The 17194-nt window shown below is 41.1% G+C and overlaps 1 protein-coding gene across 2 annotated transcripts in view; it reads left to right on the top strand.

Moving 5' to 3' along the window:
- The window catches only part of CEP83 (centrosomal protein 83), a 62454-nt gene extending 45714 nt beyond the window's left edge, over positions 1–16740 (top strand). The window contains exons 12-16 of one of the 2 annotated variants that reach the window (XM_089652673.1): positions 658–815; positions 3056–3185; positions 4353–4456; positions 6101–6287; positions 15675–16740. In XM_089652673.1, the coding sequence (XP_089508799.1) occupies positions 658–815; positions 3056–3185; positions 4353–4456; positions 6101–6287; positions 15675–15854 (759 nt within the window). In that variant the 3' untranslated portion in view covers positions 15855–16740. Of the gene's footprint in view, positions 1–657; positions 816–3055; positions 3186–4352; positions 4457–5688; positions 5736–6100; positions 6288–15674 lie in introns of those variants that run through there. The other variant, XM_089652674.1, reaches the window with a different exon arrangement.
- The last annotated feature ends 454 nt before the right edge of the window (positions 16741–17194 follow it).

Here is a 17194-nt window from a genome sequence, read left to right as displayed (position 1 = left end):
TTTCTTCCCGTAATGATGCTGTTTGTTCTGCAGTGAAATCACACACCATGGTGTAGAGACATCAGTTTTTCTGCACATGTCCTTTCAGGGCACAACAAAATCAACAACACTAGCATCATGTGCAGATTTTTTCTGTGCTGGAATTTGCAACATGTATAAAACGCGTTGACACGTGCATGAAAACTGATGTAAACTGATATCTCTGCAAGTGAAATCTGTGTGTCAGTTTCCATCAGTTTTTCTGCACATATGATGTGAACAAGGCCTAAATGTTATAAATAAAAGCCGACTGTTGGTAAACACCATTGTCAGTGTTAAATGGTTTGCCCAGGATCCTGTAACTGAAACATTTTTGACAGCTCGGTTTGTCAAACGAGGTGACAGAATAACTGATCTACTGGCAGGGTCAATGGGTAATAAAACACATAAAACCCACAGACCAAATGTTGGGCTTTAGGGTCTTAGAAGGAAACATTTTTAGCTGACAGGTCACCCCTTTGAATTATTGAATGTTACCCCAACAGTAATTAATGATCACGCTCTCTATCCATATTGTGGTATCTTGCAGTAGTCTTCATTTATACTCCAGAAACACTATGACTGTGCAGTAGCTGATCATTTTCTGTTTTTTTTTTTTTTGTTTTTTTTTTTAAACAGGAAATGAAGCACTTACAAATTCAAATAGCATCTTTATCAGAGTCTGAAAATAATTTGCTGCGTGCTAATGAGAAACTGAGAGAAAAGTTAGAACATCTTCAACAGGAAAATCGCAGTGCTAGAAGCCAGGCGGAAAAGGCTCAGCATGATGCAGAAAAGTGAGACTAACTTTTATTATGGTTGATTTTATTAACATTTTTTATTTTAATGCAAGATACATCTGTCTATAGTTATAATCAATAAAAGTAATTCTTTATGCTGTAACTTATGTCCGAACAATTTAAATACATTTTGTTATCCATATTTTGCCACCTTTGTTACAGGTTTGACACTATACCCTTTTTGTAGCTAAATATTCAAATATAGTTAGTGTGACTCTTGTCCAGCATCCCCTTCACCCATATCCCTTTACATCAGATTGTCCACTCGCCTTGGCACGCACCATTTTAATGTAAACAGATAGGATGGTTCATTGATGGTGGTGTGCACACAAGAGACAAAACACAAAGTGAAGTTGGTGAAAACTCTTTTGTTGAATAAAATTACCTGTCTCATGCATATTAAGGTCTTATTTCTTAGTTTTTTTTTCTGGACTGGTCTTGGATAATATATAGGATTCATTAGGCATGTTATATTGCACTTCAAAGAGTGCACTTCATTTGTAACACCTATAGGTTATGTACACCGCTCAAAAAAATGAAAGGAACACTTTTTAATCAGAGCATAGCATCAAGTCAGTTAAACTCCTGGGATATTGGTCTCACCAGTCAATTAGCAGGGGGGGTTGTCAACCAGTTTCAGCTGCTTTGTTAATAAAATTAACAACAGGTGCACTAGATGGGCAACAATGAGATGACCCCCAAAACAGGAATGGTTTTACAGGTGGAGGCCACTGACATTTCCCTACTCATCTTTTCTAAATGTGTTTTTCACTAGTTTTGCATTTGGCTAGGGTCAGTGTCACTACTGGTAGCATGAGGCGATACCTGGACCCTACAGAGGTTGCACAGGCAGTCCAGCTCCACCAGGATGGCACATCAATACGTGCCATTGCCAGAAGGTTTGCTGTGTGTCCCTGCACAGTCTCAAGAGTGTGGAGGAGATTCCAGGAGACAGGCAGTCTCTAAGAGTGCTTGACAGGGCCATAGAAGGTCCTTAACCCATCAGCAGGACCGGTATCTGCTCCTTTGTGCAAGGAGGAACAGGATGAGCACTGTCAGAACCCTACAAAATAACCTCCAGCAGGCCACTGGTGTGATTGTCTCTGACCAAACAATCAGAAACAGATCTCATAAGGGTGGCCTGAGGGCCCGACGTCCTTTAGTGGGCCCTGTGTTCACTGCCTGGCACCATAGAGCTTGATTGGCATTTGCCACTGAACACCAGAATTGGCAGGTCCACCACTAATGCCCTGTGCTTTTCACAGATGAGAGCAGGTTCACACTGAGCACATGTGACAGACATGAAAGGGTCTGGAGAAGCCATGGAGAATGTTATGCTGCCTTTAACATTGTTCAGCATGACAGTTTTGGTGGTGGGTCAGTGATGGTCTGGGTAGGCATATCCATGGAGGGAGGCACAGACCTCTAGGTATCAGGATGAAATCCTTGGACTCATTAGCAAACCCTACGCTGGTGCAGTGGGTCCTGGGTTCCTCCTGGTGCATGACAATGCCTGGCCTCATGTGGTGAGAATATGCAGTCAGTTCCTGGAGGATGAAGGAATTGATACCATTGAATGGCCCCCACGCTTGCCTGACCTAAATCCAATAGAACACCTCTTGGATATCATGTTCTGGTCCATCCAACGCTGCCAGGTTGCACCTCAGACTATCCAGGAGCTAAGTGATGCCCTGGTCCAGATCTGGGAGGAAATACCCCAGGACACCATCCGTCGTCTCATTAGGAGCATGCCCTGACGTTGTCAGGCGTGCATACAAGCACACGGGGGCCATACAAACTACTTTGAGTTGCTGCAATGAACTTTCAGCAAAATGGACTAGGCTGCTGCATCATTTTTTCACATTGATTTTTGGGATGTCTTTGAATTCAGTCCTCTGTAGGTTGGTCATTTTCATTTCCATCAAATTATAGGGCGTCCTTACATTCCTGACACATTACCCAGTCCATATCAGTATAGATATCCAGCATATTTTTCCCCATTGAGATGTGATATGTTTTCAAGTGTTCCTTACATTTTTTGAGCAGTGTATATTTTCACATCTTTTGTGATCTCTGTTTTGTTGTGAAGATAAATTCTCTGTGTACTGTGAGACCTTGTCCAGCTAATAAACTTCATTCTATCACTGGTCTCATTTCCTTAACACTAAAGATGCTGCCATAAGCCTGTTCATGACACTGTGACTTATATGTTTTTTTGTTTGTTTTTTTTTCTACAGAGAACTTGAGGGAAATAGAATTGAATGGCTACAAGAAAAACATAAACTACAGGAGAACCTGTCTCAGATAGAAGAAAAATACAAGGAATTAAAAGACAAATTGCACCGAGCTGCTGTAGCTCAAAAAAAGGTAGTTTTATTTAATATCCCATACAAATCTTTTAAAACTCATGCTTATTCTGTCTTCTATGGTTCTGCCTTACCCCCTCGTTAACATGCTAATGGCATTTTTAAATGAATCCCTTCCATTTTCATTACGTAACCATTTTTAGACCCAGTGACATTGTTTAGACATGGTGAAAGGGCAGACAGGGTGCTGTGATGTTTCCAGGAAGCCTTATACAGCACCCTACCTTCACAGATATAGATGAACAGGAGCCAAGCATGGGCCCAGGTGAGAAGCTGCATACCGATCCTGTAGAGGCTGCAACAGGTACAGCTGCAGACTGCTTCACAGGTCATTGCTGAAGCCAGCAAACTTAGTCAGTAACCTAAGAACCCATGTTTGTCATACAGAAATTCACAAATACTCCTCTGTAGGCTTCTTAATTATTCTGTCTACTAAGAAGCATCTCATAGTTGCATGCTTCCTTGGTAGTGTTAGTAGCCCACTAATTGGTTTAACTTGTTGTTTAGGCTTCTTTATCAACACTGCAGAACCTGCATTCAGTATTGAGTGACTGTACTGGGGGGTTCGGGAGTGTAACTAATATTTTGCCCATGGCTGTGGCTGTCTAGAGTGGGTCTGTCCTTTTTGAATAGCATAGTTAGTTTTACAGAGCTGAGAATCCCTTAACTGCACATTGACAGGTTTAGCAGGAGGTGTTCCCCCAGGCTCATGCTGGCAATCTGACTAATTATATCTATGTTATTATTATTATACAGGAATTATATAGCTCCAACGGTTTGCTCAGCACTTTACAATATAACGGGAGACAATACAGCAACAATACAGTTCAATACTAGAGGATTAGGAGAGCCCTGCTCCTTGGAGCTCTCAGATCGTAAGCTCTAAGGAGCAGGGCCCTCCTAACCCTCTTGTATTGAACTGTATTGTCTCCCGTTATATTGTAAAGCGCTGAGCAAATTGTTGGCGCTATATAAATCCTGTATTATAATAATAATAATGTTACCAAACTTTAATTTAAGTTTTAGCAAACAGATTTGATTTTGTTTTCTTCAGTGTCTTTTATGGGTTTTGATGTGGAATGCTTAATTATGGGGATGTATTTGAAAAGTACTTTTCAGATGTTCATGTATGCTTTTTTTGGTCATTAGTTGTATCTCCTTTTAACAGAGAAAAAACATAAACGACAACAAGTGTAAAAGACTACAAGAAAAGATAGAAATTTTGGAGGCAAAAAAGGAAGAATTGGAGACGGAAAAATCTGTATTAAATAGGTGAGTGTCCGGTCAGGCTAGTGTGTAAAGGTTAATGTGATGATAATGAGAACTGGGCACCCCAAAAACTGTCAGAAGTCAAGGGCAGCCTTGTTTAAAATAGTCATTGATTAATTTTTTTAGAATAGGAGACAGAGCTTATTTATATCTCCGTAGCCAGCCAGAGACCCCCTCCCAGAACATGGCTATAACCCCATGGTTATCTCAGCAGCCAGATGTGAGCACATCTGATGGGGTTAATAAACTGATGTTATCAGTGTTAAGCCAGAGTACTATTAGGCAAGATAGTTCTTAAACAGCTCAAGTGGAATAAACACTTGTTGGCCCACAGTCTGAACAGCCTCCGAGAACACTAATTATTGTAAACTGCTGATGGCTATGATAAGCAGGATCCTGATAACTGAGAAGGGGTCATTGTAATGATTAATTGGGCCTATAAAATCAGTTCATAGTATGCCCCTGTATCCAGCCCTGTTTGAGTTAAAGCTGATGAGACACATAGCTAACCGAAAGAGACAGATATTGCGTAGGATTGTGACCAGAAATAAGAAAACAACTGCTTTAAAAGTGACTGCAGAGCCTAATCTCAGTCTTCACAGGACTGAGATTGAACTCTGCAGTCACTTTTGCAGAAGTTGTTTTCTTATTCTGGGTCACAATCCTGCGCAATGTCCTTTTGTGTCTTTTGGTCAGTTGACTGTGTGGACCGCGCTTATGCTTATCAGATAACATCCTTCCAGAAATTGTATATACTGTCATAACCTTTGATACTGTACCTCAAGACACGGCAAATAAATTGGAAACTTCAGTCACAGAGGCACCAGCTAAGCGGGCACCAACAATTTTGCTTTCTCTGAAGCTCAGTAAGCTCTCACATGACTCCGTATTACTAGCAGAGCAAACTGTGAATGACAAAATTGAGACTTCCCACCTGTTAGATAGGTGTCTCATCGAAAAGCGGAAGTGAAAGAATGTTACATCACTTCTGCTTTCAACACAAAATATGTTGTCACTTTCACACCTGCAAATCGTGTAGTGCTTCCATTTTTTGTCTAAGCCCTATATTATAATCTGTGCTAAAACACGTGTTAATGCAATGTACCAGGTCGCCAACATATAAACGGGTCTTTGGTGCTTATGTAATTAAAATAGACCTACTGTCACTTGTCACACTGTGGGGCAGAAAAGCTAACTAATATACTTGCCTTACCTCCCGCTTCTTCTGCCTGCAGTGCCTAGATCTGGGAGAATGCTGAGTAGCCCAAATCTCATGAGAAGATGCTACCGCACTGTGCTGTATCATCATCTTGCAAGATTTCAGGTACTCCGTTTTCTTTGGGCTCTCAGTGAAAGAAAGGTGACATCACCACCTGCTGTATGAAAGTCTGCTTTATCATTGTTTTTCTTTCGTACAAATGGGCAATGCCTAATACCCTCACTGCCTTTGAAGTACCTCATGATGTGACCCTCAAAGGCCTGCAGAGGTCTAGTTAAAGTTATGTCAGCTTCAAAGTCACTTTATCTAACTATGAAAATCTGAACTGGAGACTGAAGACTTGAACATTTTGCATCTTTTTTTCCCCAAATGTAAACAGATTGGTCTAAAACCAAACCAAACATTTTTTTTTTTTACTCATGCCTTAGACAAAACATTCCTCAAGAAGAGTATGTACGTCTTCAGAAAAGGCTAAAGGACCTCCAGCGGAGACACAATGAATTTCGCACTGTAATACTTGGACCAAACATTGCCACATCTGGCTTTCTGAATCCAGCTAGTTACCTATCTTCCACATTGGTTCCAGGTGCTGAGTTTTCAGTGCATGGTGTTCAGGTAAACAATGTTCTCACCTTCATGGACTTTCATGGGCTTGTAAACATATAAAAGATGTATAATCAAACATGTACACAGCTTAGCTTAAAATGGTACCTTTATATGCAAACAAATTGGAACTAAAATTGTTAAAAATATACTTTATAGTGACTGTTTGTCAGTAATCAGGCTAATCACAGAGCCTGATTGCCGGTACTCTGGGGTATTTGTAGGCATGTTGTTATTTTCATCTAGTTTGTGTTGGCCTAGGGAGCCCCTAAATATACTGTATTGTTGCTGTATTGTCTCCCTTTATATTGTAAAGCGCTGAGCAAACTGTTGGTGCTATATAAATCCTGTATAATAATAATAATAACATACCATCCTAACCTTGCAACTGTATAGTGAAAGATGAAGCAGCACGCTAATGAGCTCATCTCTCTCTAATGCTGGCCATACATGGATAAAAAAATTGTTAGAAAAAAAAAAAAAAACGGTCGGATTTATAAAGATTTGTTAAACATGCATGTGATAACAAGGTATTGATATATTTCCCCCAATTGTTGACATAGTATCAATCGTTAACAACATTAATGGTACATTTTTTGTCGATCGGTAGAAATAATGGAAAGATTTTTTTGACCTTTTGTGAACCCTCCCACTCTCCAACTGTATTTCAAAGAAATATCTTTCTTTTCATTGCTTGTATTTCTGTGGTTACATTGTAACACATGCATGCGCTGTAGATTTTTTCAAACTATTTTCTATTTCAAAACTAAAGTTCAGAAAATGGATTGTTTTGGCTCAAAAAATATGACGTGATGGTTCGTTTTTTTGCAGTAAAACTGCGTTTCAATAAATTAGCTCACTAGCGTTTCGAAAGTCATATGATTGAACATATCGAACGATTTTCTAATTGTGTATGGCCAGCATTACTTTGCTCACTTCTCCTATTAGCACTGCAGCAAACCTGATTGGCTGCTTGTGTTGCTTCGCTTTCATTTCTGGGCTCTGTTGTACAGTAGCCTGCAAGAGGCTGACACCATGTCAAATTCAGGTACTTGCACTGCTTACATTAAAAAAAAAAAATCAATTAATTTTAATGATTAAAGAGCTGCATTGATTTTTGCCTTACATGTGTCTGGAGTGAAGTTTTAAAGACTACCATTCCTGTTTAAAACCGTTTTCCACCTCTAGTGCAAAGTTATACCCTGTGATGAACCATACAGGATGATCTCCAATCCTTTCCCCTAACCGTCTCTAAGGGCCTGTGGACTTTTGTTTGCTTCGGATGGGTTGTGCATTCCCATAAAAGTCTATTGGGATGCAAAACTCACTTGAAGCAGGTCAAAAGCAGCTAAAATAATCTATGCTTTTGAATAATCAGAAGCCTCTCAGTCAGATGCCTTTGACAGAGGTCTTAGGGTCTCAAGAGCTGTCAGCATAATACAATTTATACATCACAAGCTTGCTGTGATCTGACTGACTATTTGTTCATTAGCTAATTTATGGGATATGAATTGGGAATCTTGCTCCGTGGCATAAATCTTTCTGTGGGTTGTTTTAATTCCTTCTTATTTAAAGTGTTACTAAACCCAGGACCCTGCATTCATTCTATCTGGTCTCCCACAGTACACAGAACATGGAAGTGCAATTATTTTAGTAAGGTTAAACTGCTAAATACCTTTTCTCATTCGTATTTGGAGCAGTCTTGTGACTTCTATCAGTGTTCAGCAGAGCACTGGTTAAAGCTTGTAGGAGGAGTTTTCTTTCTGATCTAGGAGGATGCAGAACCCCTGACCTCTGTCTGGACAGTGCTGATTGGCCCTGTGCTGATCACATGCACTCTCCCAAGGAAAAAAAAACACTCTAGCAATACATACCACACGATATGTCTTATCAGGAAATAAGAGGGGGAGTACTGGAAGAAGGGGAGGATCAGAGAAGTCAGGATCAAACAGCATTTTTACACAATGCAGAGGCTTAACCCTTAAGTTCCACAGTGAGTATATCGAGCATGCTTTACTGCATATACAGACTGATTTTACTGTTGTGGGTTTAGCAACACTTTAAGTCAAGGCTATGTTAACAACTAATTGGTTCATTTGTATGTATCCTGGACTGTTGTCTTCATTGGTTAATTTATTGGGAGAAAAAGCAGCACAACATTTAAAGCCTCAGTTCATTTGTTCAACAGGTGACAATTTTTTTTTGTTTGTTTAATTATGTTTCTCCTAGTTAATCTGTGATTTCTCGTTCATTCATTGAGGGACAAAGCCTCACAATCTTGACCGTAGGGTTATAGCGCCACCTTCAGGAGTAGGACTAGACAGAAAAAAAGAACAAGCACAGCACCGCCTATGGGCAGTCCTAACTGATAGTAACCCCCCACTCTGCGATAGGCAGCTCAGTTTTTTTCTGCCTAGTGTAGGAGTAAGGACCTGGCTCCCTGCTGGGACCTGTGGTTCCATAGATTTTTTTTTTTCCTTTTCCCTCTCTTTTTTTTTTTTTCCTCTCCTTTTGGTGGAGATCTTAAATCAACTGCCGAGCTGGGTGACAGGCTGGATAATATAGATCCTTGTGCATCTCAGACACTTACTGAGTGGGCTAAACTCTTGCAGCACAATTTGGGTAATGAGCAGTTACCCCCGATCTATGTGGAACTGGTGGACCAGCTGGTAAAGGACAAATATGTTTGTGATGCTGCCCTGTATGCAGCCCCTCTGCTCTCCAAGTTGTCCGTCTCGGCTGTAGTTCTTCGGCAGGTTCTTTGGCTGAAGTGCTAGTTGGCCGTCCAAACCTGTAAAAAAGCCTTGGCTGATTTACCCTTCCAGGGCGAGTGTCTATTCAAAGCCACTCTGGACAACATTATTAAGGATCTTATGGGAGGGAAGAGTACTTTTTCTCCCACAATCCAGGAAGGGCAAGGAGCCATGCCGGAAGCAGGGTCCCTCGTTCTCGGCTCACAAATTACTTTTTAGTTTGGCGGACAAAGGTTCCCAGCCCAACAAGTCTCCCGCTGGTGGAACTAAGCGCTCCTGGCTTTGCAAGCCCCCCAAGCCTGCGGACAAGCCCTCTTCAGCATGAAGGTTTGCCCCCATCAGTTTTCTGGGTGGGGGGTCGCCTTCATTGGTTCGCCGACCGGTGGACTTCCCTACTTTCCGAAGCCTGGGTCCACAAACTGATTTTGTCTGGCTACAAAATAGAGTTTCTATCCTGCCTACCGGACAAGTTCTTTCCTTCCAATTTTCATCTCTCCCCACCTTGACTACAGGCTCTTTATGGGGCGGTGCAGGACTTGTTCCTTCAGAACGTGATAGCCCCAGTGCCACCTTCGGAAAGCTTTCGGGGTTTTTTAGCCAACCTTTTCACGGTCCCGAAGAATGAAGGTGTTTAGCCAATCCTGGACCTCAAGGCTCTCAATTGTTTTGTGAAAGTTCAGAGGTTCAAGATGGAATCGGTTCATTCTTTGGTGGCCACCCTCCATCAGGGGGATTTCCTGGCCTCTATAGACATTAAGGACGCATACCTGCATGTTTACATTTGTCCCAGTCACCAGCGCTTTCTGAGACTTGCAATCGGGGACATGCACTATTAGTTTGTGGTGTTACCCTTGGCCTGGCTTCGCCCCACGGGTGTTCACAAAAGTTCTGGCTCCGGTTCTTGCGTCGCTGAGGCAACGGGGATCACAGTCATTGGTTACCTGGACGATCTTCTCTTGCAAGTGGAGTCAGACTCCATGCTGAAGGACAATGTGGTGTTCAATATGCAGGAGTTCGGCTGGGTGTTGCACCTTCAAAAATACGTGTTGCTCCCAACCCAGGGCTTGGAATACTTTGGGCTAATCCTTGACTCAGCGCAGGTTAAGGTGTTCCTCCCGCTGGACAAGCTTCAGACTCCGGACTGCAGTGTGCTTGCTTCTGTCCTGCAAGTGGCCATCTCTCCGTCTCTGCATGAGGGTGCTGGGTGTCATGGTGTCCACCCTCAAGGCGGTCCCGTATGCCCAATTTCATACCCAACCCTGCAGAAGGAGATCTTATCCAGGTGGGACAGATTTTCAACATCCATGGACAATCTGATCCCTGTGGTACATGTGACTCTTCTCTGGTGGCTGCTGTCTCCAGCTCTTCAGGTTGGGAAGTCATTTCTCCCTCTCTGTTGGATGGTGATCATGATGGATGCCAGCCTGATGGGCTGGGGAGGGTTCTGGGTATTCAGTCGGCCCAGTGCCGTTGGACATTGGAAGAGTCTCGCCTTCCGATCAATGTTGTGGAACTGCGTGCGATCAGACTCTGATGTTTCTCCCATTGGTCGGAGCTACTACACTGGCAGCCGGTCATAATCCAGTTGGCAGCACCACGGCGGTGGCCTATGTCAATCACCAAGAAGGGACAAGGAGTTCAGCAGCGGTACAGGAGGCCTCACACATCCTCTGATGGGCGGAACGTCATGTTCCAGCTCTTTCCGCCATCTACATTCTGGGCGTAGAAAACTGGCAGGTGGACTATCTCAGCCACCAAACGCTGGATCAGCGAGAATGATCCCTGCACGATCCCTCGTCACATTTGCCTCTGATGGGGCATGCCAGACATGGACCTGCTGGCCACCCGTCTCAATTGGAAGGCGCCTAGATTCATGGCAAGAGTAGGGGATCCCTTGGCGGATACTTTGGATCTCTGGTGGCGCCATGGAGTCATTATGGCCTAATATATGCTTTTCCCCCTCTCAAGCTTCTCCCTCTTCCTACACAGGATAGAGGCCGAGGGGATTCCGGTTATTCTAATATTTCCAGATTGGCCTCGGCGACCCTGGTACGCTGATGTGGTGCAGCTGGTCGCAGACGTCTGTTGTCTTCTAAATTTATGATGTCCACACAGAAACAGTTCATAAGACAAATCTGTTGTCTTATATCAATGATAGAGGACGTATGACCAGTGTATATTTATAGATGTACTTTTCCCGCAGCAACTAACAGTTCTTTTCCAGAGAGATGCATTCATCGGATAAAGATATTTGTTACAGATGACAGAAATCCAGCTGAACACTTGTAGATATTACAATGAACAACAACCCTCAAAGTCCCATTTAAGATACTTCATATCAAGCATAGAGATACTACACCATCCAGCATATGTCCGATCTATAATATGCACCTACAATAATGTGCATACAATAATGTGAGTTATGATCTATACCTGTGCTCTCATATTAATAACATGAAAATGCTCCTCTCCTAAAGCGGATGTACAGATAAGTCAGATGACAGGAAACTTAGAATATTCATGCAATAAATAGAACCCTTCAGAGAACCTTCCTGTGACATTTAACCAAAAATAAGCTTCCTTAATATACACATTTTTCCCATTCAGCACAATGGCAAGTACTCTGATTGACCACTTTTAGTAGCATGTTTGATCTTATATGTCTAGACCTAGAATAGCTGTATGCATAAATTTTAATTAAAAAGTTAAATAGATACTCCTTGTCTTGTTTATGGCAAATCTGCTCTCTTCACCATAAACAAGCACACCATGAATATTTAAGACCATTCCCAATCTATTTGCAAATAACCTGCTCTGAAACTCCCCCTGACTCTCCACATATGTACCCAAAAACAGGTTAACCCAATATAACATAGGTAAGGTAATTACCTCATGCATAAATTAATATAGTTCTTGGCTATCCTTTTGGTGTGTAAAATATGCAGTTCGTCTGGCCCACTATGAATGCCAACTTCACATACATGAATGTATATACAGTACATTTACTCATTTATATATATATATAGTTATATCTATGATACACACATTTTATATGCCTACAACGTCCACTGGCTACTTCCACTGCGCGAGGATCTCCTGTCCCAATGGCCGATATTCCACCCTGCTTTACAGTCTCTGGCTTTGACGGCTTGGTTATTGAAAACCAGGTGCTGAAGGACAGGGGATTGCCAGCTTCTGGGATTCCCACTGTATTGAAGGCACGTAAGTCTACTTCCCAGAGGATCTATCATCACAGCTGGAAGGCTTACATTTGGTATTCCGAGGCTGTAGGGTGGCATCCATGCTCTTTTTCCATTTCCTGGATTCTGGCTTTTGTACAACGGAGTGTTGATCAGAATCTAGCCTTGAGCACTATTAACCACTTCCCGTTGTATATAAACGGCCAGATGGTGGCAGTGCAGGTACGGGTGGCCGTTTATAAACGGCCTCCCTGCACCGTGCTTGTGCGCGCTTCCTGGGAGCGCGCAGCACCGCGATCTGGTGCCCACTGTGTCCTCCGGACACCGTGGAACACCGATCGTCGGATGAGACCTCTGTGCGAGGTCCCGATCATGTGATCACTGATTGGCCAATCAGTGATCACATGCAGAGTAGTAAGCAATGATGTCACTTCTGACATCATTGCTTACTACTTGTGAAATCTGTGAATGATCACAGAGGTCACATGGTACAAGGCTATTCACAACAGCCTTGTACCATGTGACAAGCTGTGACCAATCACAGCTCACACAGTAGTTCTCAATGGCTGCAAGAATGCAGCCAGAGAGACTGAGAAATTATTGCTTTTACAGCCTTTATGGGTGTAAAAGCAATCAGTGTAAAAAAAAAAAAAATCTTCATCACCCCCCCACAAGTAGTACATTGTCACTATGGTGGCACTGTACTGCTATTGTGACAGTATGTAAAAAAAATAAATAAATAATAATATAAAAAAATTAAAAAAAAGTTTAAAAATTATAATTTTTGGTTATAAACTAATTTGGGTTATTATTTTTTTTACTAAAAAGATAACGGAATAAATTTTTGCCAAGATTTATGATGAAATACTATTTATTTGCAAAATTTTATAGGAACAACACTTTTTTACAAACTTTTTTGAATTTTTCATTTACATAGCATTTACCTAGCGCTCTTTGTGCTTGTGGATGGTCCTCGTAAGGATCAGGCGGCTTCTTCAGCCATTATTTCTGGTTGGATCAGACAGACGGTTGTCCAGGCTTATGCAGTTAGGGGTCGGGTGTCTCCCTTCCCTGTCACGGCACACTACCAGGGCAATTAGTGCTTCCTGGGTGTTCCATCATCAGGTGTTCGTGTCTCAAGTTTGTAAGGCGGCTACCTGGTCGTCTGTGCACACTTTTACCAAGTTTCATAGACTTGATGTTTTGGCATTTTTGGATACATGATTTGGCTACAAGGTTTTGCAGGCTGCTATCTGAGGGTTTTTCTGGGGCCTCTTACATGGGGGGGTTCCTTTGGGTGGTTGTGTTTTCTTCTTATTGTGCTCCCACCCCTCGTTCTGACACTGCTTTGGTACATCCCTATGGTCAAGATTATGAGGCTGTGTCCATTAATGAAGGTAAGAGAAAACGGGATTTTTTTGTTTCTCACGTAAAATCCCTTTCTCTGAGTTCATTGATGGACACAACACCCACCCTTTCTTTTTTTATTGTACTGCTTTGCAATGAACTGAGCTGCCTATCGCAGAGTGAGGGGTTACTACCAGTTAGGACTGCCCATAGGCGGTGCTGTGCTTGATCTTTTTTTCTGACTAGTCCTACTGCTGAAGGTGGCAATATAACCCAAGATTATGAGGCTGTGTCCATCAATGAACTCGGAGAAAGGGATTTTACGGTGAGTAACACAAAAATCCCGTTTTTTTTTTGTTTTTATTCTGTATTGACATTGTTGACTGCAGGGAAGTTTGGGGGTGCTCAGAGAGATATATTTTGTGTTCTGTTTATCACAAATCTCTCACAAGTGTATCAGCAACAGTACACTGCCTGTTGGACTTAAGTATGGGAAGATTCCACCCCCCTCCTTCCTGACCAGGCCAGTTTTTGCTTTTCGGCACTGAGCTATTTCAATTGGCAGTTGTGCAGTCATGCAACCTTGTACCCAAATGAAATTTATATCATTATTTCACACAAATAGAGCTTTCTTTAGGTGGTATTTGATCACCATTGAGTTTTTATTTTTTTATTTTATAAATGAAAAAAGACAGAACATTTGGGGGAAAATAAACAATATTTTTTACTTTCTGCTATAGAACATATTCAATTAAAAAAAAAACAATTCTTCATAAATTCAAGCCAAAATGTATTCTGCCACATGACTGTGGTAAACAAACAATCACAATAAGTGTATATTAACCACTTGCCCTCCAGAGGATTTACCTCCCTTACTGACCAGGCCATATTTTGCGGTACAGTGCTGCATTACTTTAACTGACAATTGCGTGGTCATGCAATGCTGCACCCAAATGAACTGTGTCCTTTTTTTCCACAAATAGAGCTTTCTTTAGCTGGTATTTGATTGCCTGCACGTCTTTAATTTTTTTCGCTATAAATAAAAAGACTGACAATTTTGAGAAAAAAATCAATTTTTGACTTTTTGCTATTAAACATGTCCAGCAAAAAAATTAAAAAAATCTAATTTTGTCATAAATTTAGGCCAAAATGTATTCTGCTACATGTCTTTGCTGCAAAAATCCCAATACGTGTAAATTCATTGGTGTAAAGTTATAGAGTTTACAAATGGTGGTATATATACTGGAATTTTGTTTGTTTTTTTACTAATAATGGCGGCTATCTGTGACTTGTAGCGGAACTGCAGTGGGCATTCTGTCACTGGGGGGAAACTGACTTGAAACTGGCATGAAGGGGTTAACATCTGGGGAAATCAAAGGGTTAACTGTGTGCTGTTTCACTATGGGGGCTGTGTGAGTCATACAAAGCAGTGTGCAGGAGCTGACACGGGAGAGATCTGCATTGTTTACATACAGGTCTCTCCCCCATCGGAGATACTTGGCAATCACCAGGTGTCGGCGAGTAATCACCGTTCAGAACCCGGTGATTGAGAGCCAAGGTCGTGAATGTCCCTACCCGGAACTGCAAAATCACGTATATATATGTGATTTTGCACACCTAAGCCACCCTGTAGCAGTATTTCTGCTATAGGGCGGCGAGAAACTGGCTAATTGGTTTGTGTGAAAGTTATAGCATCTGCAAGCAATGGTGTATATATACTAGATTATTTATTCATTTATTTTTATACTAGTAATGGCAGTGTTCAGCGACTAATAATGGCACTGTGTGGCAGCAAATCTGACACTAACTGACACTTTGTGGGAACTGACTAACTGCCACTGACCTCTCCAGTGACACTAATTCAGTGATCAGTGCTAATATTATACACTGTTACTGCACTAATGACACTGGCTGGGAAGGAGGTAAAAATCTAGGAGCAGTCAAGGGGTTAATTGTGTGTTTGTCAACACATGGCTCGGGGCTGTGATTGGACAAACTGAAATCCACGGTTAAAGTTGAAGGCCCCTTTATGAAAAATGTAACTTGAAGGTATAGCTAAGATCAGTTTTTACTGTAACATAGTTTTGTCTTCCTTTCAGGAGGAACAGCATCAAAGAGAGCTTTCTATGCTTCGAAATAGACTGGAGGAATTGGAAATTGCACAAATGAAACAATTAGAAGAACTTACTCCACCTACAGAGCGCAGTAAGGTAGAGATTGGAGGCTTGGGACATCAGCGCAGGAGAACAGAAGAGGACGAGAATAGCGGCTCGGGTTAGCTTTCAGACAGCTCCATCCATGTGTGTGTTTCTTTTTTTTATAATTGCCAATGGGACTGTTTTTGTAAAACTTATTGAAAACGTAGTATATAGTTTTCATTTTTTATATTATAATGTGATATTTCTGTTAACTTTGTCACAGAAAAAAAGGATTACTGTTTACTTGGGTATAATGTGACAAACATGGAATACATGAACTGTGATTACAGTGATTCATAACAACGGAAGGAAACTTGTTTTAGAAATACTGTATGTAGTCTGCTGTTGATGACCTCTCCTGAAAATGTCAGTGTTCTGGTTGTTTTGGTGCTTCAGTCTTTTTGATTCATTTACCCAGAACAAGTGTGCACATTTAGTGTGCACACCTAAGTTTCTTGATACTTGTCCATGGATCAGGGACTTTGAAGGGGACATTAGCTTGACAGAGTGGGAACTAGAAATTTCGGAAGACCAGCAATAGCAGCCTACACCCTTCTTAATACAGATCTTCATAAAATCTGATAATTTTTTGATTTCTATTTACCAAGTGTCTGCTCTGGCGCTTAACATTCTGTGTTCTCAACCTGCTGTCATCAGGTCTGCAGTGGGTTAACAAAGGAAACCTCTTATCAATGGGTGCAGGTTGGATTTTGGGTGCATCCTGCATGAGGAGAAGAAGAGTGATCCTTATGCTGCCCTAGCTCAAATCAGAAATATCTCAAATATGTTTAGCTCCAATAGGCTGCTGTACACCTCCATCTGTCATGTTCTTTGATAGCCACATGTACTTTATTATCACTGGTGTGAATGATGTTTATCATACAGTCTGAATTTTGTAATGTGATTTCCATTATTTTTTTACTGTGAGGACAAAGTCAGGTATATTAAATATTTGCACTTTATGAAATACTAGATTGTGTTTCTTTCTTATATCATTAGTTTAAATTATAGGTGTAATATTTTAACTGTGTACTGTGCCATGAAATCTTTCTTGTTTTTTTTACTAAGGTTCATAAGTGAAAAATTTTAAGACTACGAACTGCAAAAGTGGTTCATAAATCTATTTTTTTTTTAACATCCCTTATGAGGAAACATGAAGAAATAAGATTTATAACAAAAACTGTGGACTTTGCATATATAATATTTTTGTGTTTAATTTTTGTCACAATTTAATTTTTGTGTTGAATATATAAAATAGGAACACAGACTTTTTTAGTTATATATTTTTTTGTTTGCCACTTTATGGAGTATGTTATAAATACACAAGTGAGTTTTATATATATGCACATGCACTTTGATACATTTTTTATTTTAGACACAGAAAATACAAATTGACGTTGCACTTTATTATTTGGCACTTT

This window comes from Staurois parvus, unplaced genomic scaffold (assembly GCF_062004578.1).
Source record: "Staurois parvus isolate SC_StPar_1 unplaced genomic scaffold, SC_StPar_1.0 ptg000025l, whole genome shotgun sequence".
Taxonomy (NCBI): Eukaryota; Metazoa; Chordata; class Amphibia; order Anura; family Ranidae; genus Staurois; species Staurois parvus.
This window is presented reverse-complemented; position numbering and strand designations above follow the sequence as displayed.